At 49.2% G+C, this 22,192-nt stretch overlaps 6 protein-coding genes across 6 annotated transcripts; 4 read left to right on the top strand and 2 right to left on the bottom strand.

Annotated features, from left to right (window-relative positions):
• Positions 1-1,310: 1,310 nt before the first annotated feature.
• Positions 1,311-1,631, top strand: EDB91DRAFT_1077416 (uncharacterized protein; the record flags this gene model as incomplete). Its single annotated transcript, XM_041314933.1, has 1 exon — positions 1,311-1,631. The coding sequence occupies one exon, from the start codon at positions 1,311-1,313 to the stop codon at positions 1,629-1,631; it is 321 nt and encodes a 106-aa protein (XP_041183032.1).
• A 473-nt stretch (positions 1,632-2,104) lies between these two features.
• On the top strand, positions 2,105-2,967 carry EDB91DRAFT_1077415 (uncharacterized protein; the record flags this gene model as incomplete). The annotated part of the gene is made up of 5 exons (XM_041314932.1): positions 2,105-2,203; positions 2,358-2,427; positions 2,466-2,512; positions 2,565-2,712; positions 2,807-2,967. 5 exons carry the CDS (start codon positions 2,105-2,107, stop codon positions 2,965-2,967), a joined length of 525 nt encoding a protein of 174 aa, XP_041183031.1.
• A 659-nt stretch (positions 2,968-3,626) lies between these two features.
• EDB91DRAFT_1099392 (transcription factor/nuclear export subunit protein 2-domain-containing protein) lies at positions 3,627-11,269 on the top strand. Its single transcript, XM_041317130.1, has 22 exons — positions 3,627-3,732; positions 3,790-4,237; positions 4,294-4,421; positions 4,477-4,981; positions 5,032-5,130; positions 5,182-5,841; positions 5,893-6,433; positions 6,485-6,897; positions 6,947-7,120; positions 7,170-7,412; positions 7,465-7,544; positions 7,593-7,894; positions 7,945-8,105; positions 8,156-8,219; positions 8,278-8,501; positions 8,556-8,740; positions 8,788-8,851; positions 8,906-9,126; positions 9,177-10,329; positions 10,378-10,539; positions 10,596-10,923; positions 10,974-11,269. Exons 1-22 carry the CDS (start codon positions 3,668-3,670, stop codon positions 11,153-11,155), a joined length of 6,402 nt encoding a protein of 2,133 aa, XP_041183030.1. The 5' UTR covers positions 3,627-3,667; the 3' UTR covers positions 11,156-11,269.
• On the bottom strand, positions 11,270-12,744 carry EDB91DRAFT_1099389 (uncharacterized protein). The gene is made up of 5 exons (XM_041317129.1): positions 12,204-12,744; positions 11,954-12,148; positions 11,780-11,889; positions 11,549-11,721; positions 11,270-11,494 (listed from the first exon to the last, which is right to left on the bottom strand). The coding sequence occupies exons 1-5, from the start codon at positions 12,502-12,504 to the stop codon at positions 11,368-11,370; spliced, it is 906 nt and encodes a 301-aa protein (XP_041183029.1). The 5' UTR covers positions 12,505-12,744; the 3' UTR covers positions 11,270-11,367.
• A 1,108-nt stretch (positions 12,745-13,852) lies between these two features.
• EDB91DRAFT_412530 (P-loop containing nucleoside triphosphate hydrolase protein) lies at positions 13,853-16,980 on the top strand. The gene is made up of 9 exons (XM_041327181.1): positions 13,853-14,702; positions 14,754-14,860; positions 14,909-15,509; positions 15,561-15,808; positions 15,864-15,970; positions 16,026-16,405; positions 16,457-16,534; positions 16,587-16,745; positions 16,803-16,980. The coding sequence occupies exons 1-9, from the start codon at positions 14,340-14,342 to the stop codon at positions 16,881-16,883; spliced, it is 2,124 nt and encodes a 707-aa protein (XP_041183028.1). The 5' UTR covers positions 13,853-14,339; the 3' UTR covers positions 16,884-16,980.
• Positions 16,981-17,474: 494 nt separating this feature from the next.
• Positions 17,475-20,942, bottom strand: EDB91DRAFT_412534 (uncharacterized protein). Its single transcript, XM_041327182.1, has 7 exons — positions 20,809-20,942; positions 20,391-20,747; positions 20,135-20,323; positions 19,957-20,085; positions 18,333-19,907; positions 17,805-18,275; positions 17,475-17,750 (listed from the first exon to the last, which is right to left on the bottom strand). The coding sequence occupies exons 1-7, from the start codon at positions 20,812-20,814 to the stop codon at positions 17,655-17,657; spliced, it is 2,823 nt and encodes a 940-aa protein (XP_041183027.1). The 5' UTR covers positions 20,815-20,942; the 3' UTR covers positions 17,475-17,654.
• Positions 20,943-22,192: the final 1,250 nt, after the last annotated feature.

Raw genomic sequence — 22,192 nt, 5'->3', positions numbered from 1 at the left:
CTGCACATTCTCTACTAAAGCTACCTATGACACCTCCCTGCAAGCTCTTCCCTCATGCACTACCATCTCCCTCAAATTCTAAAGCTAAGAAAATATAGCCTACTCGAGACTCCCCCAACAACTGTTAAGGTTGTGCTCAAGGGAGAGGTTGCTCAAAGGGCTTCGGCTTCAGCTCGTGCGCTGCACCCCTTACCTGAGTACGTGCCCTTTAATTTCCGGGGGACAGAGGGGAAGTCCAATGGAAGTCCAGGGAGTTCCGGAGGACTAGTGTCGGTGGAGTTCGGCGGAACTCCGGAAGGCTTATGTGGGGACGGAGTAAGGCTACTACAGAAGTCCAGAGTAGAAACAGAACAGAGGTTAGACTACCCTAAGGTAGAGCCGGAGAAGTAGTCCTAAGGTTTAACCCTTAAGACTTGGAGGTGGACAAGAGGTGAGACTCAAGTCCGGAGATTGCAGGAATGAGCAGAACTAAGATGATATTCGAACTGAGGAGTTCCAGAGTATTACAGGGGTTTATATACTGTAGGTACCATGTAAGTAAATCAGTCAGCAAAGGTAAGGGCTATGTACGAAGCATGTGGAAAGTCTATTAGTAAGTGTAACGGATCAAAGCAGTGAAGTCGGAAATAAAGTAAGAATGGATGGATCAGTAAGCATAGCAGAAAAAGACATAACTGGTAACCGGAGAGCAGTTATTCTAAAAGGAGACAGGTGTAAGTCCAGAGATGAAAGTGGAGCGCCGGGCGGACAATAGGATGGAAAACCGGACTTCCATAGGGGAGAATCCAGAATTCCGGATCCGGAGGTATGGGATATAATGTCGGAGAAAATAGGGGTAGTGTCGGAGGAGCGGAATAGAGTCGGGCGGAGGTAGCAGGACTAGTCCTGCTGAAACGCACTTTGTGCATTGTTGGAGAAGGATGGATGGAGTGGACTGGGGAAACAGGGAGTTGGACTAGTGGTAGGGATGTTCACAGGTGGTATTGGAGGTGCTCGGATCCGGTATATGACAACAACCCTTTCCTTTCTGGCAAAGATGAAGCCAATGCAAGTGGCTGTGAGAGCAGTGATGATGGATGGGCTGTTGGAGAAGCCCCCAGACATGAAAGCACGCCAACTCCAGCACCAGTGTTTGAGGAGAAGCCAACAATAACCTGTGTCTGGTGCATCTTCCTAGTTCTCACTAATTTCTGTCTACTGACCGCTTCGTTAGCTGAGGCCAAAAAGTGACCTTCCATAACCCCCAATATCATCTTCCCATCGAAGTTCTTGAGGCGTCTAAACTACCGATCAATCATCCAGACTTTGAAATGGCTGAGGCATGTCCACCCCACCAGCTCTTTACCAACAAACTCAAGTGCAAGTCTCACGACTTCAACAAAGATGTTCCTCCGATCAACTCCCTTGGTGCCAAATGTGCAAAGATTGATGCCAGCGCATCTGAGGGCGAGAAAAGTACTACAGACACCAGCTCCTGCAAGAACATAGTCTTCCATGCTTGGGAGGTGCGCGAACACAGGGAGAGAGATGGCAAGCAATGCCTGGCTTCGAAGGATGGCCTGCACGCTGGGGCACTTGTTGTGGAGAGTGACATTGTTCAGCAGGCAATGGGCCCTGCATGTCATCTCTAAGTGCCAGTGACATCAACAATCTTCATACCCTTCTCGACTTATTGTTTTGTATGTGCAATACTTCTTTTCCTACGGTTATGATCCCCCATGCCTCACACCTACTTACAACAGACAAAGCCAACATTGTCATGTCCTTCCTGGCATGCAATTTTTTACTTAGCATTACTTATAGATATGGCCTTACTTAAATTTTTATCTTCCTTGGAAATATTCACTCAAAGTTCACTAAGTAACACAATGATGGCTTTGGTGTCCTTGAACATGCTTATGTACCTTATGAAATTGCCAAAGGAAATTAAGAGTTGAAAAGGGACTCAACGTTTTCCTGATGTGTGTGGTCTGGCAGTCCATACAATCATAGCACTCAAGTGTGAGGCTCCTCACACGTCAAGTGCCAGATAGGTAGAATCAGGCTGTGAGGGGCCTATAATAAGTGGTTGTGTGTGCAACCCTTCCAGGGAGATTGTCTATGCATGACATCGTGCCTGCTTATCCCTAGCCCTGTCACTCTGACTCCTCTGCCCGCTCACCTGAATGAAGGACAGGTTCCCAAAATCATCAAGCAAGTTGTTGTGTGTGGCGAGTGCACCTCGCACGAAGAAAGGTTTCAGTTGATTGAGAGATAGAAAGTTCGAGGCTCAGCAAACTTGTAGTTCCTGGAGCCATACAATAAGTTTTCTGCATATTTGTTATTCCATTAATCACAGGCTTTGTACTTATCGTTAGTATTTAAGATCATCTTCCCCGACTCTGCGAAGTAGGGAGGGTTCTGTCAGCTCCAAATGGCCAGGCACCTGTATGCAAATGTGCACCTGAAAATATTTCCTTTTCAAGTCAAGGTTTGCGTCCAGAAGGTTCTAGCAAACTTTCTATTGGCTGATGTGTGTTGTTTCAGAAAGTTTCACATGGTGATCATGATGTGCGGGTCTGCAGAGTAGTTTGTATTATTTAATGGGTACACATTACACCACCTCACTGACAGCATTTGTGTTTGACGGAGAAAGAATCGCACCTGCAGAGTACGGTCGACACCTCAAAGGCGCGCTGGTGCAGGTCTACTTCACCTTAAGCCACAAGCTGGGTGAAAAAATAAACACATACGGAGCACACATCACAGCAACAAGAGTACTGGCACCGCTGCCATGAATCATGGATGGAAAAACGCCAATGTACAGTGCAAATCAATGGCACATGGGACCAGGGCATGTACAATAATTGGACTGAGGCTGAGAGAAAAGAGGAAATAATTCGAGGTAAATTGGACGTAGATAGATCACAGACGGATGGAGACAGAAATGGGGAAGCGGGTGTAATTGCAACGAGTTTAATGACTTAAACAATATCGTCGCAGTGAGGTAGCTGATGGAGTTCGCTTAGGAGTCTGACAAGGGTTCATGGTGGGCGAAGGCGTGTGAGATAATAATTTGGGTCGGAGAGTCGGGGATTGGCGCTCGCGCCGCTACGATAACCACAGCATAACATACGTAGTACTACAGGAGTTTACGAATCAGATGTCCATGGGCGGCCCGCGATCCTTCCAGTCCTCCGTCGGGGCGATCCTCACTCTTGCACTGAAATTTAATGCCATACAGCCATGTTCTCATTGACAGGTGTCCTGGGGGCCGCCGAGTCGCCGACGCTGGGAGAAAATTTCCTGCACATTAGTAAAAGTTGGGTTCATAGCAACCCGAGCCATCCTCTTGCAATAGACGATGTAACTTCATTCGACCGGTGACGATATAGGGAAAATAAGGAAGGAAGGCGGTAATCGACGATGGTGTCCATGATTTGACGATCCACACAACTACACTCTTGGATGATGGCATCTGTCAAGGGAAGCTCCTGCGTTGGTGCCCGCCATACATAAAATCCTAACGAAAAGAAATCAAGACTGGAGTCATTGTTTGATTCCCAAGGTATTGATCAATAGATCACAACAACCGTCAACAATACTGTTATGGCTCTTGTGTAAGAACTGTCCTGGTGGTCTTGTACCGTGTTGTTCCTTCCCATCCCCCAGTTCAATACGCTGGGACATGGAAGTTGTTGCGAAGGTCGAGAGTTGGATCACTAATTGGAGCAAAGGGGGAGAGTCTGAATGGTGCGCAGCTGTTTGCTTAGTTTTGTAGCGCTCAACCTGACACCCTCATTTTACAAGTCGAAATTTCCTCATTTCACCTCACTCGAATCCTTCCGACCCTATTTGCGCAGAGGCGCTCACTACCGTTTATCATGCCCTTCTTTTGTCTGTTCTCACAACTTGGCAGCCTAAGAATTCCTTAAACGCGCAGGCTTTCATAACTTTCATCCAGTCTGTCCTTCTTGCACTCCCGTCTTCCTCCTCTGTACGCGCGGGTCCACCCGTGCAGAATGTCATATTTGGAGAGATTCTTGTGGATGTCTTATGGTCTACAGATGCTCAGCTGGACGAGTTTTTGGCAGACGCGAAGTCTGCTTTGGTTGGTTCGGAACAGGCTTCTGGAGGTCAACAAGCAAAGGACACCCCAAAGAAAGACATTACAGATGGTGCAGGAAAGGCAGCTCGACTGAGGCAGTTTGTTGAACAAGACAAAGATACCCTAAGCGAGCTCGTCAAAAGACTTCTGGTGAGTACTAGGAATACACAAGCTAGTTCCACAGCATTCTGACTTTCTCCAAATAGTTCACTGGCGTCGTCGATCTCGCTGTATGTCGAGAGCGCCTTGACCTGTCTCTTCTTGCCAGTGCCGGTCTAGTTTCAGATAGAATGTCATTTGACAAGAAAGAAATACGAACTCGCACTGGGCTCTTGTGAGTCAAATGTACACGTCGGATCATTAATTTTGTCTGATTATCACACCCTTAGCTATAAGCAAAACAAGTTCAACCTTTTACGCGAACAGTCCGAAGGCTACAGCAAGCTTTCGGTGGAGCTCACGAGTTCCTTGGGTCCTGCGCACTCACATGCTGATGCTAGACCGGTGGAAAGCTACGCTTCTATCGAAGACCGTGCGCGCCAAGTTTGGGAAAAAGTGATCAGCCTCATTGGTTATTTCGACCTCGACCCGAATCGCGCTTTGGACATCATCTTGGATGTATTGTCGGTCAACGTGGCAACCCATTACACATTTTTCTTGGCATTGCTTTCGTTTTCTCCATGGACCGGACTGTATAGACGTCCCGCAATGTCCACAGCTAGCCGTATGGCTGTCGATTCTGTTGCTGAACAGTTAAGGGATAGGAGCCTGGATGAAGTGTTGAAAGCCACCGAGGCAAATGTTAACGATCAGTCGACACCCGTGGACAATGATGGCGGCAGCGAGTCTCGAGTGCTAGCACAGGTGCTTGGTTTCAAATTCTCCCATTATCAGGTCAGTCTTTTTTGAGATGAATTGGTGCTTGCAATTTACTCGTCCTATAGTCTCCAGAAGCTCATGAACCTTCCCCGAAGAACCTCTATCTAACTGCTGCTATCTTGATCAGGGAGGGTTTCATCACCGCAGAAGATCTTTATCCCCACGTGAGGACATACTTCTGTCGAATGGTTGTCGACCTACTGACCACGCAGCAGCTTACTCCAAGGGATGCGGACATCGAAACATACCACAAGGATTATCTTGACAAGGTCCGGCAGCGCATTTCTGATGCCAAAATCAGTCAGCTCGCCATGGCAGCTCCTTTGGAATCTTCTAGCTCAACTTCACAGCCTCGTGTAGAACCTGTGGAAGTGAAGAAGAGTGCCGAGTTCAGAGCTCCTAACCAAATCGCTGGGCTCGTCAACGGCCTTCTTTCGGTGGGAGCTCTACGCCCGGCGATCGCGGTTCTGACGAGGATTCCTTGGCTTGTTGACGCTCACCCCGAGTTGGCAGATCTGATACTGAGGGTTCTGAAGCATTCCATTGCTCCTCTGTATGATGCGACATTTGTCCTCAAAGAACGCAATCCAAGTTTCACGCAACCCCGTGCACGTTTCAGCGCTACTGGAACGCTGGCGGTTCCAATTCGTAAATATCAGTTGTCATTAATAGCCCCCACTCCTCCCAGTACTGCATCAGTCGATTTCGTCTTTTTCTTTCCCGATTGGACCCAGCGCGTCCCCCTTTGCACTTCCTTCGAGGACATGGTGACCGTCATCGAGCCCTTCATGAGTTTCATTGGACTGCACATTTCGCGTGATCCTTTGTTCGTCACAAAGATTACGAGGCTCGGGCGCTCACAGCTGGTATCAACTGTGAGTTGTTCATTTACTCATTTAACTGGTGGTTGACTCAATCCATCATAGCTTCCCTTGGATCCCGTTTCCAGAAAACCATCAAGTGAACCTGACACGAATCATCCCGTCCGACAGTTCTGGTTCAAGCTTCTTCGGTTATATTTCCTGCCTGCACTTCCTCTCATTCGAGGCAACGCAGTTTGCACTGTTGACATTTGGAACATCATTCGACAATACGAGACCACTGCAAGATGGAGATTATACGGAGAGTGGAAATCCAGTTACGTATCCCACCCCGAACTTCGCATTCGCCAAGTGCAAGCCGACCGTGAAAGCAAAGGCATTTTGCGACGTCTGTCGCATAATACAATCGAGACGCTATCTGGAACAGTCGCGAAACTGGCTCATTCAAATCCTTGTATCTTCTTCACGAACGCCGTCAACCAAATCATGGCATATGACAACCTTGCCGGCGTCGTCATACAAGCATTGCGATATGTCACCAATATGGGATTCGATGTACTCGTGTATGTCATCCTTGATGCTCTATCAAATCCACATAAGAACCGCGTCAAGGATGATGGAGTCAACACTTCCGACTGGCTGCAAAGTTCGTTTCGTTTTGTTCCTTTGTTCTTACTGTCTTTAATACCTATCTTAGGTTTGGCATCCTTCACCGGCATGCTTTTCCGGCGGTACAGCGCTGACCTGTCGCCCTTGCTGAAATACGTGGTTCACCAGCTGTATAATGGCCAAACAACAGAGATCGTTGTACTTCGGGAGTTGATCTGGAAGATGGCAGGCATTGAGCCTCTTCCGAGCCTTTCGGACTCACAGATAACCGCGATGGCTGGAGGACCTGCTCTCAGAATTGAAGCCGTCGCCTCAACGACTCGTGGCGCTCGCCTCGACCCAGGTGATGCTGTTCTCAAAGGACCACAACGGCTCGGGAAGACCATGTTGGAGACCAATTTAGCATTACCTCTCCTCATTCAGGTCGCACAGCAGAGACAGTCCTGCGTTTTCAAAGCCCCTGATGCTCACTTGAAATCCCTCGCCAGTTTGTTCGATACCGTAAGTTGCCTCATATCATCAGCTATACTTGCTCTTAACATCGCTTTAGACTCATGGCGTCCTGCTGCAATATCTGGATCTCCTTACCTCGCCAGCTGTAATCTCGCCCAAGGACTATGCGACGAAGATCCTGCCTAGTCTTGCAGATCTAGGGGAATTGTATGGGATAGCTCCTCCCATTTGCATGCAAATTATACGTCCTATGCTGAATGCTACGATACTGGTAAGGATATAGGATCGTTATCGCCATGCATGACTGAGCATTGTTGCAGAGCGCTGCCCAGGAAAAGGAACGACTTGCCAATGAGGAAGCTGAAAAGCGGTTGAAAGCACGTCTCTCTGCGGCAAAGCGCGAGCCTTCCGCCGCGACCCCTAGGGTGGATTCGCCGACTGGAGTAAATGGAGCCAACACTCCACGAGACACGGGTGATCAGAAGTCGTCAGCCGACGGTATACCAGAAGATGCAACTATGGATGTCGAAGTGACCACAGCGGCAACCCCAGCTGCGACTGAGGTAAGTCGCACTTGAAAGCAGAAGAGGAACATTTTCAAGCTTCTCTCTGCAGAGCCCATGGATACCGGATTTAGAAGCTCTGTTCGACGATGTTAAGAAGATAGCCAAGAATAATGTTCTTGATGTGATTGGGTAAGTTGATACTTTTGATGAAGTACCTGCGATATTCAGACTTTGCAGGCCCGGTTTTTACCTGACTTTCTGGCAACTTTCCATGTATGATCTCGCGCCACCAGCAGCCCGGTATGATGAGGAGTGTGCTGCTTTGCGGACACTGAGCCGTCAAGAAGACACCAAATATATAGCGGCTGACCGTTCTGCTGATAGAACGAAAAGGCTCACAGCTGGCTCCCATCGGGCTAAACGGGACAGATACAATACTTTTGTGAATACTCTTGCTCAGGAGTTCAAAGAACAAACTGCATCGAGAGTGTTTACGATGAAACGACTAGCCCGAGAGAAGCATCACTGGTTCGCTCACAGTAAGACTCCTGCAGTCACATCTAGTTTCAATTCCTGACATACATTCTAGCCGAGTATCGTTCATCGGTCCTTGCTTCTGCAATCATCGAGCATTGCATTCAACCACGATGCCTCTTGTCGCCCATGGATGCAGACTTTTGCGCACAATTCATTAAAGTGATGCACACGCAAGGGACTCCAGGGTTTCCTACTCTCGTAGTTTATGACAAGGTGCGTCCCTTTCGCTCTGTAATCCATCGTATACCTATGGGTGTTATTAGTTGCTCGGGGACCACGTGAAGGCGGTTGTCTTTTCCTGCAGCGAATATGAAGCCAAGAACTATGGTAACCCATCTACATCTCTTACCTCTTACTCGTGACAATTTCTAACAGTAGTTATCAGGTCGCTTTTTACTGGGGATACTGACAGATCTCTGGAAGTGGGCTCAAGATGAGCAGCTCTTTTTGATGGAAAATCGCACAAAGGTTGGAGGAAAGACTGTCCTGCTTCCGGGTTTCCAGCATAGATGGTCGAGTAAAGATCATGCCAGTATCGCTCCGGACGACCTTCTGTCATGGACGGGGTTCAAGCAGATTCTCCGCAAATGGCATCGAAAGCTGGGACGGGTATGTTTCTGGCAGTCTTCTGGTGATCAAGCTGACATTTAATCCTCGTTATAGAGTCTTTTGAGCTGCATTGAGACAACAGAATTCATGCACGTCTACAACGCTATTATTGTATTGAAAGAGATTCTTCCCGTTTTCCCTCTCGCCGCAGTGGGTGATGCTGGACCTGCTATCGATACCGTAATGGAGAAGTTTTTGGAAAAGGAAGAGCGCGGTGACCTCAAGATTCTAGGCCGAGCGTAAGTCTGTTGTTTTAGCTGTCTGGAACAAAGCTCATAGATAACAGTTACTCCGCGAGTCTGAAAAAGCGAGAGTCGTTCTGGGCAGTGCCGAAGTCACTTGTTGCCAAGGTACTATTCACCTATCGCACATAAGAACCTCCTTTAACCCTCTTTTGGACATAGTCTAATGGGGATCCTATGTCGCCGAAACTAGCAACTTCAACGGCTATCCTTCCCGAGAAGCAAGCTCGCACTCCGGTACCTCCTAACGGTACTGCCACACCTACGGCAGATCGAATTAGCACTCCAGTTCCCCCCACCTCACTTCGTGTGAACGGAGCTTCCCAGCTTGTCGTCGATAGACCCAGCACGCCAGCAACATCCACTAGGTTGGCCATTGACAGGCATGTACTGATATTTATTCTATCATACTGGTTACTCATCACATGTGTAGCATCCCACGGCCAGAGAAAGTGAAACGAGTACGGCCCGACAAGGGTAGTGAATCGCCAGCTCCTGATGGTGACGCCAAGGGTGTCGCAAAGTTCGATACAATGGACATTGACGCGCCTCCGAAGGAACAGAGATCGACTCAAGCTCCAACCCCCGAACAAACTCTTCGCCCTACCCCTCGTCTTCCTCAGGGTCCCTCTCAAAATGCTCTTCCATCTGCTCCTGCCAAAGATTCACCTAGACTTCAACGGCCACCATCATCGAATTCTACCGCGAATGCATGGGAATCTCCACATTCACCGCGCCCTAGAGCTGATGAGAAGCTGACACAAACATCTCCAAGCGAGGCTATGCCACCGCCATCTGCTCCAAGCCAGACTCTTTCGGCGCAGGAACTGCGCGAGACTGCCAAACAGAGTATTGCCAATCGCCCACCAGATCGGGCCGATGATAAGCGATCTCAACCTGGCTCTGGTGCCCCATCCCCTGTTCCTCGTCGCCGTACTCCTTCCCCTCCACCTCGCCCTGGTACACGAACACACAGCATGGAGAGTCGTGCTAGCGGCCGACGTTCCGACCGTGGAAGCGGTGATGGTGATCGACCTGATGATAGGCCATCTGACCGTGAGGCTCGGGTGGAGCCTCGTGCGCCTACAGGGCGTAAAGACGCTGTCACGCACCCCCGAAGTGATAGAGGCCCCCGAGAGCGAACATCCACTCGGGAAAGTGATCGAGACCGAGAGTGTGAACGGGAGAGGGACTCTCGCCGGGACAGACATGGTGAAAGGGACCGCGACAGAGACAGAGAGAAGGAGCGGGATCGGGACAGGGAGAGAGACAGGGAGAGGGAGAGAGACAAGGACAAAGACAAAGACAAGGACAAGGACAAGGACCGCGATCGTCGTGAGCGGGACAGAGAGCGTGATAGAGATCGTGACCGTGATCGTGATCGTCACCGCCGAGATGAGAAAGATCGTGACAGAGACTCAAGGAAAGATCGCGAGACTTCCAATCGTGGTCCTACCTCCACGGCAGCTTCTGCTGCCCTAGACACTCGTAACTTGCCCACTCGTCCTGATCCCACACGGCACAGTAGCCGAGCACAAGTGGGCGATGATGGGCTGGGCAAGAGGAGGCGTCCTACTGATGACGAGGTGCATCTCAAATCATTCCTTGTTATGCAAGTGCTTACCATCCCATAGGCTGACCGCAACTCCAAGAGAAGCTCTCGTAAGGAGGGACACCGCGAAGATCGCAGCCGCAGGTCAGAGAAGGAGAGTCATGATCGACCTCGAGAGTCTGATCGGCGTCGGACCGAGCGAGAAGCACCTGAAGCTGAACCACGTCACCCTCTATCTGACCGAGTACGTCCCTTTCGTACTTTCCATCATCATGTTGCTCACTCACAATCCTACCTTAGCCTGGCGAGAAACGATTACCAGAGGGTCCTAAGAATTTACCTCCTAGTACACCTTCTGCACCACGGGCGATGGCATCTGGGGATGCGTCTAGGGCTAAACCGGATCTTCCTGTTAGCCGAAGTGGTGGGGACTGGAAGAGTCAGCGTGACCACGGCTCACACACGTTCCCGGCCTCCGCCAGCGGCGGCCTGAATCAAGATGTTGCTCCAAGTTTACGTTCGCGCATTGGCGACAAAGAGCCTGCTCGGGCAGCTCCTCAGGCACCATACCGCTCTGACGTTCCACATAAGGATGATGACCGCGATAATCGAAAACGAACTCTAGCAGGTATGTGATCATCCTGGATTAAATGTAATCATAGCTAACTTCTAATAAAGATCGCGATAAAGACGTCGGCGAGGCTGCCGTCTCCACTGCAGAACACTCGTTACAGCCTCCGAAGCGACCACGAATCAATCGCAATCGGTACAATCCCCATGCCCTTCAGACTCATGGTTTAGCCAAAAGGACCTTGCCTATAGATCCACAGGCTGGGGATAAGTCACGTTCAACACGCTAGCGCAAGGTGACTTCACTCCAGCTCGCACTGCTGTTTGAATCCTACAGTATATATCGTTACATTACATAGTACATCAATGAATCGGACTGATGAGGCTCCACTCTACGCAAGTCATATGAATTATTAAATGGATATGTAACTGAGGTGAATGAGTGACTCCGAGTTGAATCGATATTACGAGTTGAATCGTGGTAGGTGGCGGATAACTGTCGCTATCTTTTGATCAAGGTAAGGAATTCCTCTCGAGTCTTCTGTTGAGTTCGGAAACAGCCTAGCATGCAGGAAGTGACAGTGATGGAACCTGGTTTCTGGACACCACGCATGGTCATGCACATATGGCTAGGCAGAACCGAAATAGTGAGTGTAGGAACGTCGGGCGTCGTAAACACTCACGTTGCTTCCATAACAACTGCAACTCCACGGGGCTTAATTGCCTCCTGAACGGCGATAGCAATCTGTTTAGTCAACCGCTCTTGAACCTGCAGACGACGGCTGAAAGTTTCGGCAATCCGCGCAAGCTTGGAAAGACCAAGGACTAGCTGATTTGGGATGTACGCGATAGCGACCTATGAATAAATGAGAGCATAAATATGAGCGGCACGCGTGATCCCGGAGGCCACATACTTTTCCAGTGAAAGGAACCAGGTGATGTTCGCAAAGGCTAGAAATATCGATTTCACGGACTAGAACCATCTCATCGTGATCCTCTGCGAATACGGCATCGTTGATTACATCTAGAAAAGCGGAAATGAGATGATGCAAATAACGAGATGACATCAATGATAAGCTGTGCTTCACCTGCCAATCGCTCTTCGTATCCTCGAGTCATCCACATAATGGCTTGAGCGTACCTCTCCGGCGTTTTCAGCAAGCCTTCCCGGTTGGGGTCTTCTCCGATACACTCAAGAATAGTCCGCACCGCAGAGACCATCATCTTCTCACGCGCGCTACGCTCTGCTGTGGTTTCATGCAGCCGAGACACAGTGGATTTTGCTAGTAGAACAATGAGGACTATTCAGATACCATTGGAGTCTGCGTGAAGGCATACCAGGCCATCCAAGACCATTAGGGTCGGGAAGTGGGCTGCCTCTTTCGACAGGATGAGAGGCCATGGTGAGGGGTGTCGACATACCCGAAGCAGATCGAAAGCCGTAACCCTCTCGGGCTTGAGGCCAACTGGGACGTGAGGCATTAGCTGATGGTGATGCCAAAAGAGAGTCGTTGTCTGGAGTGGAGTCATTATCAGGTCGTGGGTCCCCGTCTTGGTCATTTGACCTAAGGTGTGTATCAGACTGTTGGAGCTCTAGTTGTCGTAAACTATTTGACAATAGCTCGACGTTAGATGTCATTTTAACCGAAAGGGATGTTCAGAGGCCTGCTCGAGCAAAGAATAAATGAGAGAAATACAAGCGGATCTTTGAATCCTTATCGTGTAGCGAGACGTTAGGCTGGGGCTTGGCCGCTGTCTCACAAAGCTGGCTGCCAGTGAATTTTGCGCCGGCTAACTTCCTTGTCACACACAGGACCCCGGCTGCTCCCTTTAAACAGATTTGCTTCCGAGGTGCAGCACTTTGTCGGGTCATAGAGCGCACTTGTGTCAGGCCCTCAATCATTGGTTCAACATTGGTACATCAACGCCAGGATCCGCGCGACAAATATTTCAATGTGCCATCGGGAGTGGCACAAATTCAAGTTCGAGGTGATGCGATGGGGCAAGTCACATGATGGCCCTGGTGGTCAGTAGATCACTCCCTCCGTATCAGTCCGTGTCCCAACAAACGCTTTTCGACATTAATATACAAAATACGCGTCCAGAGAAAATAGAACCCAATCTGGCACTCCAGCGAGCCAACGGAGGCCAACGGGCCGCCGTGAACTTTTCAAATGTAACTTAGCCTTCGTTCTGTATGTAAAGTCCGTGAAACATTTATGTTGACATACCTGGGTCCTGGCAGGTGGGAAGCTCCTGGGTAGTAGTGCGGGGACTTGTCTTCGCACTTCAATTGCAATCCACAGCCTCGGAGAAGCAAATCGCGGGTTTGTCTAGATATGCCAGTAAAACGGTTGGCATATATAGGAGAGAAAAACAAAGCAAATAAACACTCGTTAGTTGACAATAATATGCTGTCATGTCGGGTACCTTGACCGCTTCCATTCTTTTTGTGCATGTGCTCGAGTTAGCGGCCCTGAGAGCGCTGCATACCAAGTTGACAACATATGCGAGCACCCGCGGAGAAGTATGTCATTGATATTGCACCTCGCGATGCCAGGAACTGTTGCAGGAGGGTTGTCGACATCAATTAAAACCTACAGTGATATTTAGACGTGGCAAAGCTGCGATGAATTGTGATGGTGTGCAGTTTCCCAGTGAACGATGATAGTTGCAGGAGCGAGAGTCGCAGCATCGTCATCATGGGCGCGGCGCATACGTCCAGCCTTTAGCTCGAAGTCGCCACGTCCATGAGAAAGTGTGATTTCGAGGTATTGGATAATATGAGTGCATACCTGGCAAAAATTTACCGAGACTGTCAGGATTAATAGACTTTGAGTGACATCCCAGCGATCTCACATAAGTACATTTGAACGTCGGTCCTTGCAATTGGGACTTTGCCGGACATGACGTATGTACGGGTCTCCGGGCGGTGTGAAGAAGCCGGGGTCCTCAGGCTGTTGTCACCCAAAAGCGGCTACTTGAAAGGAAAAGGTGTTTGGTCTGGGTTTAGCCAGCAGCTAGGCTCAAGCAACCGCTTTCACAAGCGGGGAAGCCCCTCCAGCTTGCCGTTACTAGTAGTTGGGGCATGTTCCTTGCCAATTCTGCGGCAGCACTCACTCGCGTTCTGTCATGTTCCTTATTGTCGTGTAAGAATTCTTATTCGCCCTCCTGAATGCTCACGCAATGATTTATGCCACCCTCTTTCATTCCTAAATCGTTCTAAAGTTTCATGAACCTTGTGTCTTCTGTTTTCTTCTCACTAGTTCCATGTCTCGGGACAGGTCTGCCAAACTTGTCCTGCACCGCTGGTGAATATCACCTCGGATCTCATCGAAGTAAGACGACCTACGGCTTGTAGCGGGACAAAAAAGCTTTGACGTTAACCACCGAAAGGCTGTGAGCCGGGGCTCTCTTAAACCGGGCGCAGTTTTCCGAAATGGTTTCGTAGTTCACCATTCTTATTCACTGAGAATGTGTCAAGAACTAAAGCCTCGCAACCTATGCTCATCATCACAATTCAACAATGCCAATCGCGTACGCCTCCACCCGAAGCAAATACCCTTAACGTCATGCCGCTGCATCCAGAAGGCATGGCTAGCCTCTCGTGTCATTCCTCGCCGCAGAGGATCATACCTCATGCCCGGCGCACATCGCCCGATCAACGAGGCAAACATTAAATTAGCTGTCACAATCACTCGTGGCTGCGTTTTTGACCTGTTTAGAGTCCTTTGGAGTCTACATCCAGTTCGCACTACACTTATGATGATCATAAATGTGGTTCGAGGCTTGTTCCCTGCGTTCAGGGGCTATTCCCAAGCAATGATTGTCGACGAGGTTGGTGAAAACCTCATGTTTTTTCCGCGCCTCTAACCTCAAGTCCCAAAGTTGCAAAATTTAATCTCGTCCGGTTGCTTCACCTGGTCACGCCTATTGAAGCTGCTAGTCGTGGAAATATTCCGGAGAGCGGTGGAAACAGCGGTCGACTCCTTTGCGTATGTTCATATATTCAGACTGCAGGTTTTTTTTCATGCATGAAATAGTTCCGCAAATGAGAGCGTTGTCCACGATTCGGTCCGCTTTTTCGTGGAATATCAACAGATTGCACAGCGTCTGAGGCTTGATATCCCGACACTCGCGGATCCCGTCGTGAGGGACTGTCTCCAGGAGTCCGATCTCTTCGTCAGGTCATTTAACGGCATGGGCGGGTTTGGGCTGCTCTCTCCGTTCGACTTTGTTCAAATTCTAGCGCAAATATCGGAGCTTGCATCATATCTTTGGGTGCTGTTGACCTTAATGGGTGGCTCTACTCACATGGGTGCTTTATTACTATCCATTCTTTCCGCTCTACTTCCCCTTTTCTTGAGCCGTTGCGGACTCACTTCTTCACATCCTGACCTGGCTTATACGAGCAAGGAGGCTCGCACCGCTGAACGCCAGGAAAAGCTCAGAAATTTAGCCTATAATGATACTCATCGACCGGAGGTCTTGCTCTTTGGGCTCGGACCATGGATACTGCACTCCTGGGCAAATGCTCGCAAGTCGATGATGTATGATGAACATTTGTCGCCACTAAATCAGCCTACATTGCCACAAATACTGCAGCAGATAAATGTGTCCGACCTCCTGTTCGCTCTCCAGAATGTAAGTTGCCTCTCCTTCCAAAGTTGACAATAAGTGTAAAGGCTTTTGTAGATTCCACTGTTCCTCATGTTCCAGTCTTCATCTGCGTCACTGGGTTCACTGGCACTGTACCGGAGCTCGATTCAGTCAGTGGTCTACACTGTTGGAAACCTGGTCAATACAGCTCGCATGGCATTCCAAGGAATTTTTTTTATGGGTGCCTTCTGCGCCGCCATGAACATCGAGCCTCGACTGACGCCTCCGAGCGAGGATGCGGAGAAGTATCCTAGCTTAACCAATGGCATGAAGATCGAAGCGAGGTACTTCGAATCTGTCTTTGTTTCCATGTGTGTTCACCTTCTATTTCCGCAACAGACATCTATCATATACATATCCAGGAAGCAAGGAGCCGTCACTAAAAGACGTCACCTTTAGTCTGGAAGCCGGTGAAAGTCTTGCAATCGTCGGATACAATGGCTCAGGCAAGCTCCGCCAGAAACGTCATTCGTGTTCATGCATTTATTAGCTGATTTCTAGGGAAGTCCACACTTGCCAAGGTGCTGCTGCGCATTATAGATTTCGATCAAGGTGATCTCCTTGTCAACGGTGTGGACATTCGTCGGTTGACTCCGACCGATTACCACCGACATGTCACGACCGTCTTCCAGGGCTTCTCTAAATACAATTCGACCGTCAGAGAAAACGTTGGATTAGGATATGTTCAAAATCTGCAGTCCCCCGCGGCTATTGAGCGCGCCATGCATCTCGGCGGTTCAGACGCATTTGTGGGTGCATTGCCCAACGGAATGAAAACCAAGCTAGATGCCTCGGGTTTTGAGTTCATGCCGTACTCAGCGGCGTCAGGTCCATGCCATGGTATGTCCTCGCGGTTGCAGCATGGCTTGTCTGGTGGCGAGGTAAGTTCACCTCTCGTCATACATGCGCTGTTGAACTGAATGTATTCGCAGTGGCAGAGAATAGCCATTTCTCGCGCGTTCATGCGCGCAGATCGACCGGAAGTTGATCTCTTGCTGTTCGATGAACCTGTGAGTGTCTTCCATACCTTCCACACCGTTCCCTACTCATTTCCGAGGACAGACGTCATCATTGGATGCTTGTGCTCAGAATAAGATTTTTGACACCATCGACACGGTCTCTCGCTCCCCGCAAGGCGAAAAAATCAAAACAGTGATTTTCATCACTCATCGTTTGTCAACCGCCCGGCGAGCGGATAAAATTGCAATGATGGAAAATGGCGTAAGTCGATCACCGCGTGGCAAGTTTCACAGCCTAACGCCCCTTGATCGTGTGCAGACAATAACTGAGTTCGGGAGTCATGATGACCTATTGAAAAAGGGCGGCTCTTATGCCACTCTATACAGAGCGTCCGTTTAAAGTGGCAGACCAGTGGCAGTTTTCTTAGTGTTCTTCCCTTCGCTCATAGCCGTAGATTTCTCCAGCATACTTCATAGCAACTTCATAGACTGCAATTTCGGACGATACTAATGAGTTTACTTACACATGTGGAGTTGTTAATGTACCTCTAGAACTTAGATATAGCTGTGCATCAAAGTTGGTCGTTCGTTGAATGATCCATATATACTACGATGCCATCGCGAATGTACGCGTCCACATTTTTGCCTTCCAATGGTTCAGCGGAGGCCGACACATTGTCGCAAAAGCCAACGACAAGGCCAGCGTCCCTGATTCCTTGGATCAGCGACGGAACCTGCAACTTGAATTAAATCACGAGGTAAGAGAAGTTCGGGTGCTACGTAATTGGTATCTCACCAGTAATTCCGGATCGAAGAAAACACCCAAAAGGTTATTTCGCTTTGCAAAGTCGACGCCAGCAGCTACGCTGGATGACCAATAATGAGATCCGGAACTTATATCATCAGCATGGCATCTCGTCGATGCTCGTTTCCCCTGGTCAATTTGGCCGCATTGAGACGAAAAGAACACCGGATCTGGTCATACAGTAAGTAATAATAAGATCTGGCTCCACGATCCGAGTCAAAGAAGCACTGACAGTTTGGTTGTTTCCAATTCAGTGCTACACAGACTTGTGGCGAAAATGAAGTGAACGCAATTCGGCGACGAGCGAACGCTCCGCCCAAAGCCGAAGAAGTTTGTCGGATCGTGCGCAGCACGCAATCGACAGCTTCATTGAGGTCCACTTGGCATCTGATGGAACCGCGGATCTCGATGCCTGACAGGCAAAGCCAATTCTAACGTAAGACCGAGGTGCGTTGGAAGAACCTGCGATTGATTTTTTCAATCAAACAATTCGGGCATTACAAGATTGAGCCAAACCTGCATGACATCTGCTAGAGTAACCATACAGTGCGCCAATCTGGACCATTCTTGCGCAGATACTACTTTTCTGAGCGATTTATCATCGCGCTCCAAACGACTTGCCAAAGCCTGGAATTGTTCCAGAGTGACATCGGAAACAACAAGGTCAAAAGAGGATTCCGGGAGGAGATAGTCACCGAATATCACAGGGTGCAGGTCGCGCGTCACTTGCACGATGATATGTACATGATTCCCAATTAAAGATGACAGGGTTAATGTGTGCAGCGGGGAGGCGGCGTTGGAATGTATCGAGGGTGACGTATATGTAGAATCCAGTGACCTAGGAGATTGCTGCCACGGCAAGGATGTCTGCGAATTGGAAGGCGTGCTTCTAGGTAGCGCCATTGATTTCCAGTAGGTTTCCACCGCCCCACCCACTTCCAATGTGACACCTTGGAATGGTGTTATGACATTGATTGAGACAGTAACCTAAAAGGAATGGTCGATTGAGCGAACTAGTAAGGTAAATTTCTGAGTTAAGCCTACTTCTCCGATACTATGAAGACGAGTGTCAAGGATAGGAAGCGTCACAGCTGATACGTTGTCACTGCCTTGGAAAACGGATGGATGAGCAATCGCACGGCCAATCGTTTTGGTTCCGAAATTAGGGTATATTGAGAATTCCAAGCTCAATCCTTTCAACGACGGGGATTGGAAGACAAACACATCGCAGTCTTCCATTTGAGGCAATAGAATACTGTACGGAGCAGCATTGACACCAGGGCCAGCGGTAATTACCATTTTCAGGGGTTTTGAAGATGGAAGGGACAAATTCGGCGCAATGATAGAGCTGGTCAGACGAGGATGGAGTGTTACACCTGGGCCTTTGAAGGGGTTATTGTTGACAGTAATTTCGACAAGATAATTCCTGTCCAAATAATTATGCCCATATACGCGATGCGGCATGATCGGAGGAGGAAGTGATAAAGAAGGAATTTGATCAAACTCGGAATCAACTTGCATTTCTGCATTAGTCAGGGGAGACTTGGGGCCAAGGCCAAGGGTTTCGGTGGCGTGTGGTACCTTGGCCGCAGCTTCGATGAGGATTTCCACGGATTCTCGATGCCCATACCAGGCTGCATAATGAACCGCTTGACGTCCCACTTCATCCGTTAAGTCCATTCGGACACCGGCCTCCAAAAGAATTCGAATGCAAGATGCACGACCATTGCGCGCGGCGTGAAAGAGGGGAGTCCATTCGTGGTACTTGTCTGGAGTATCACAACCTCCATGGCTCAGGAGAAGCTCTACAACTTCGGCATGACCCTCCCGCGCGGCAAGATGTACAGGGTATTCGCCATTGCTATTAGGCGTGCAACACGCCCCTTTGTCCAGAAGAAGAGACACGATTTCCAAATGTCCATGCTCACTGGCCAAAGCCAGCGGAACTAGATTATCGTTCGGCGCACTGAATGACGGCGAGATGCACTCGTCGCATAGCAGCACTTGTACACAGTCCGGGCTTCCTCGCAAGGTGGCGTAGACAAGAGGACTGCAGTTGTCCACATCGAGAACGTGTGGAGGTAGGGAAGCTTCCAAAAGCCGCTTGCAGACGCGCGCATACCCACGCATCGCCGCATAATGGAGAGCGGACCGACCATAAACATCAAGCTTCTCTGGTTGTGATGACTTCTCCAAGCACATATTAACGAGGCGAAGAGCCCCCGCGGCAGCTGCCTCGTGGATGCACGTACGCCCATTGATATCGTCGACGAAGTCGAAGTCGAACGGGACTGTGATACTGGCAAGTACCAAATCCGCTAACTCGGGTGGTGCATCGACGATAACCCTCCACAGTACGCGGGTGACATTGATTCTGCCTCCATTCTGTAAACCAAGAAGATCTGAGCGGTGAACAAGATCCTTGATAGATGCTTCATCCGAGTTCTCCACGGCTTTTCGCAAATCATACTCAAAATCGCGGAAGGGTCCTGCGTACATGTTTTTCTCGATGAAGCTCACGACATCATGGGCAGCCGGACCTTCAAGCTTCAGGCCAGCAGTAAGGTCCGTGATATCTAGGAGGCAGGATGCTACAGTATCAGACAGCTCTGATATAAGCTGTCAAAATGCATTAGAACACTTCATGACAAGCGATTACGTCACTCGCCTGCCTATTGAACACCGGTTGAACTTCAACCTGCCTCGCGAGGTAGAGCTCCTTCGTTGTTGACCGTGACCTCTTATCCCATTTCTTCAATATCTTCCTGAACCCTGTTGCGTTCATTTCGATGAATTGCTGAAGGTAGTTAGTTCGGGCTACATGAAAGAATCGTGTGGCCAAGTACCTGGAGCTTTCCAAGATCCCTTTCAAGGAGGCGGAAGCCCTCTTCGACAGCGCTCCACTCGACATGGTTCACCGTGGTTTCCTCAGACGTATCAGGGAGTCCACGAATTGCTGCGGCACGCCTTTTGGAGAGTAGCGTCTCCAACCGGAGCTTCAGCTCTGCTTCTTTCTGCAGGTAGAACGTATTGATCTTGAATGACCCGATGAAATTAAACCTCATGTAACGAATGGTGGTAGCACTATAGTGACAAACACACCTTCTCCAGTTCACGCTCTAACTTGAAGAAGAAGGCAGCCTTGTGGGCCTGGAAGTCAGAACCACGATCGTCATCCTGTTGAAGGGCAGACAATATGGGCGGTTCCTCCGGCTCATCTTGCGTTATCGATTCAGTGGGATTTGAGGTGTCTCGTTGGGGTGACACCGGGAGTGCCGGGGTACTACTCGGCGCAATAAGATTCAAGATATCGGCGGGGCGGATGCCAAGGGCTAATGCAGCAGCTTCGGACGCGGGTCGATTAGCAGCAAGCGACGAAATGATCTTCTTAAGGAATTTGTAGTCCAGATAGTATGCAGACCATCCTGGGACCTGTTCTGCTTGGATTTGTTTGCCGAACTGTAGATCGCAGCGTCGGTAAGAGCTCTGATTGGCAAAAGGGTTGCATGCGCAGCCTGACCTTCATGACGGTCAGTTATCTTTCAAGAAAGGGACTCTAACAAAGTGGTAGTTTCAGACCATGATGGTTGTCAGCAGAGGGGATTCGGACTTGAAGAAGTAGCTACTGAAACCTCGACTCCCTGAATTCCATGCACGTGCGTTAGAATTGCAGACAAATATATTGGCGATCAATTGGCGATATTGATAATCTTGTTTGGCAGTTCCCCTGACGGGCGTTGGCGTTGGCGCCCCTTCAAATAATTGCACCATACCGTCAGACTAGTGAAGGACACCTTCCAATTCTCTACACTGTAAGCACCTTGATACCGTGCTTTCCAGACTCAAGGCTTATTGATCATGATGTTGTGACCATAATGACCATGAACGTTTGTGTGAGCATGAGGTAGTACCAGTTGTCACATAACGGCCCGAGTCCCTAGTAGCGCATGTTCACACAGACAGGCACGACAAAACGACCACTCAGCGCATGCACACCTCAGCAAAATTCCTTGGCCTCTAAATATATTCACAGTGACGAACATGCATGGATCCCATAGCCAAGGGCACCGTGACAGCCTCTGGTCTACGGGTGCTAAATGTCCTAACAATTGCGCCAGTCCATTGGCGTGCTTTCGTTTCATGGTATGTTGTGCTACACGTCGTTAGGAGAAACCGAGGTCCATGTCACAGTCTTGTCAATGCTCTCAGAAAGATGCCTCTCTGAGTCTGACGCAGAAGGGCCAGTGGGCGGAACGATGTTCTGTGGAGCCAAGAATGCCACGAATCACGATCACAAGTCCAGCATTTAGCGTCAACTGTCTCTAGTATGTATCTCCTACTTCATTGCAAATCACGTCTCAGCACAAATTTACGTCGCTTGCTCAGGGGCCCTGGGTCAGCGATCCACGTTGGCATTTTGACAGTCATTGTTCAACTTCAATGCTTGTGTCTCATTTATTGATACACCACCGGGGTTGCTGTGAGCAGACACGGACAGCTCCTTTCCGAGTTGCGTATTTGCATTCCCCTCTTCATCACCGATATACCTTTTTACAAGGTGCATATGATCCCTCAAAATATTCATACTCTATATTCATACTCTCACCAGTCCCTGGGTGTATAGTGCATTAAGTCTGTTAATAAGAAGAGGTAAGTCATGCATTAACGTTGCTCATTGGCATTTATTATAATGCATAACAATGTGCTAACTAGCAGACCTGTCGTGCCTTGCTGCCTAAGCCTGGCCCCCCCGTATATTGGCTTGTCAAAGACGCTTCGTTGGACAAACCAGTCAGACAAATCTAGATAGCATCGCAAATGAATCTCGAGCTCCGAGGTAAACATTGAACTTCTCGGCGCCACGAAGCGCATATCATGTAACACAGCCGCACTCATTGTCGGTG

The sequence above is a fragment of the Suillus paluster genome (assembly GCF_016628075.1).
Source record: "Suillus paluster strain FC165 chromosome Unknown EDB91scaffold_3, whole genome shotgun sequence".
Taxonomy (NCBI): Eukaryota; Fungi; Basidiomycota; class Agaricomycetes; order Boletales; family Suillaceae; genus Suillus; species Suillus paluster.
Note: the sequence above shows the minus strand (reverse complement) of the source record. Positions and strands in the feature narration are given on the sequence as shown.

What these genes read in the sequence shown, in the direction of transcription:
- EDB91DRAFT_412530 (XM_041327181.1), top strand. Translation starts at nt 14,340, where the DNA reads ATGTGTCAAGAACTAAAGCCTCGCAACCTATGCTCATCATCACAATTC. An exon ending in AAGCAATGATTGTCGACGAG is followed by an intron (nt 14,703 to 14,753) that starts GTTGGTGAAAAC and finishes CAAGTCCCAAAG; the next exon opens with TTGCAAAATTTAATCTCGTC. An exon ending in ATGGCTTGTCTGGTGGCGAG is followed by an intron (nt 16,406 to 16,456) that starts GTAAGTTCACCT and finishes ATGTATTCGCAG; the next exon opens with TGGCAGAGAATAGCCATTTC.
- EDB91DRAFT_1099389 (XM_041317129.1), bottom strand. Translation starts at nt 12,504, where the DNA reads ATGACATCTAACGTCGAGCTATTGTCAAATAGTTTACGACAACTAGAG. An exon ending in ATACGAAGAGCGATTGGCAG is followed by an intron (nt 11,890 to 11,953) that starts GTGAAGCACAGC and finishes CCGCTTTTCTAG; the next exon opens with ATGTAATCAACGATGCCGTA. An exon ending in GCAGTTGTTATGGAAGCAAC is followed by an intron (nt 11,495 to 11,548) that starts GTGAGTGTTTAC and finishes GGTTCTGCCTAG; the next exon opens with CCATATGTGCATGACCATGC.
- EDB91DRAFT_412534 (XM_041327182.1), bottom strand. An exon ending in TAGAGCGTGAACTGGAGAAG is followed by an intron (nt 20,324 to 20,390) that starts GTGTGTTTGTCA and finishes GGGTCATTCAAG; the next exon opens with ATCAATACGTTCTACCTGCA. An exon ending in CTCTAGCAGATGTCATGCAG is followed by an intron (nt 17,751 to 17,804) that starts GTTTGGCTCAAT and finishes AATCAATCGCAG; the next exon opens with GTTCTTCCAACGCACCTCGG.
- EDB91DRAFT_1099392 (XM_041317130.1), top strand. Translation starts at nt 3,668, where the DNA reads ATGGAAGTTGTTGCGAAGGTCGAGAGTTGGATCACTAATTGGAGCAAA. An exon ending in CGAACTCGCACTGGGCTCTT is followed by an intron (nt 4,422 to 4,476) that starts GTGAGTCAAATG and finishes TCACACCCTTAG; the next exon opens with CTATAAGCAAAACAAGTTCA. An exon ending in TCGAAAACGAACTCTAGCAG is followed by an intron (nt 10,924 to 10,973) that starts GTATGTGATCAT and finishes CTTCTAATAAAG; the next exon opens with ATCGCGATAAAGACGTCGGC.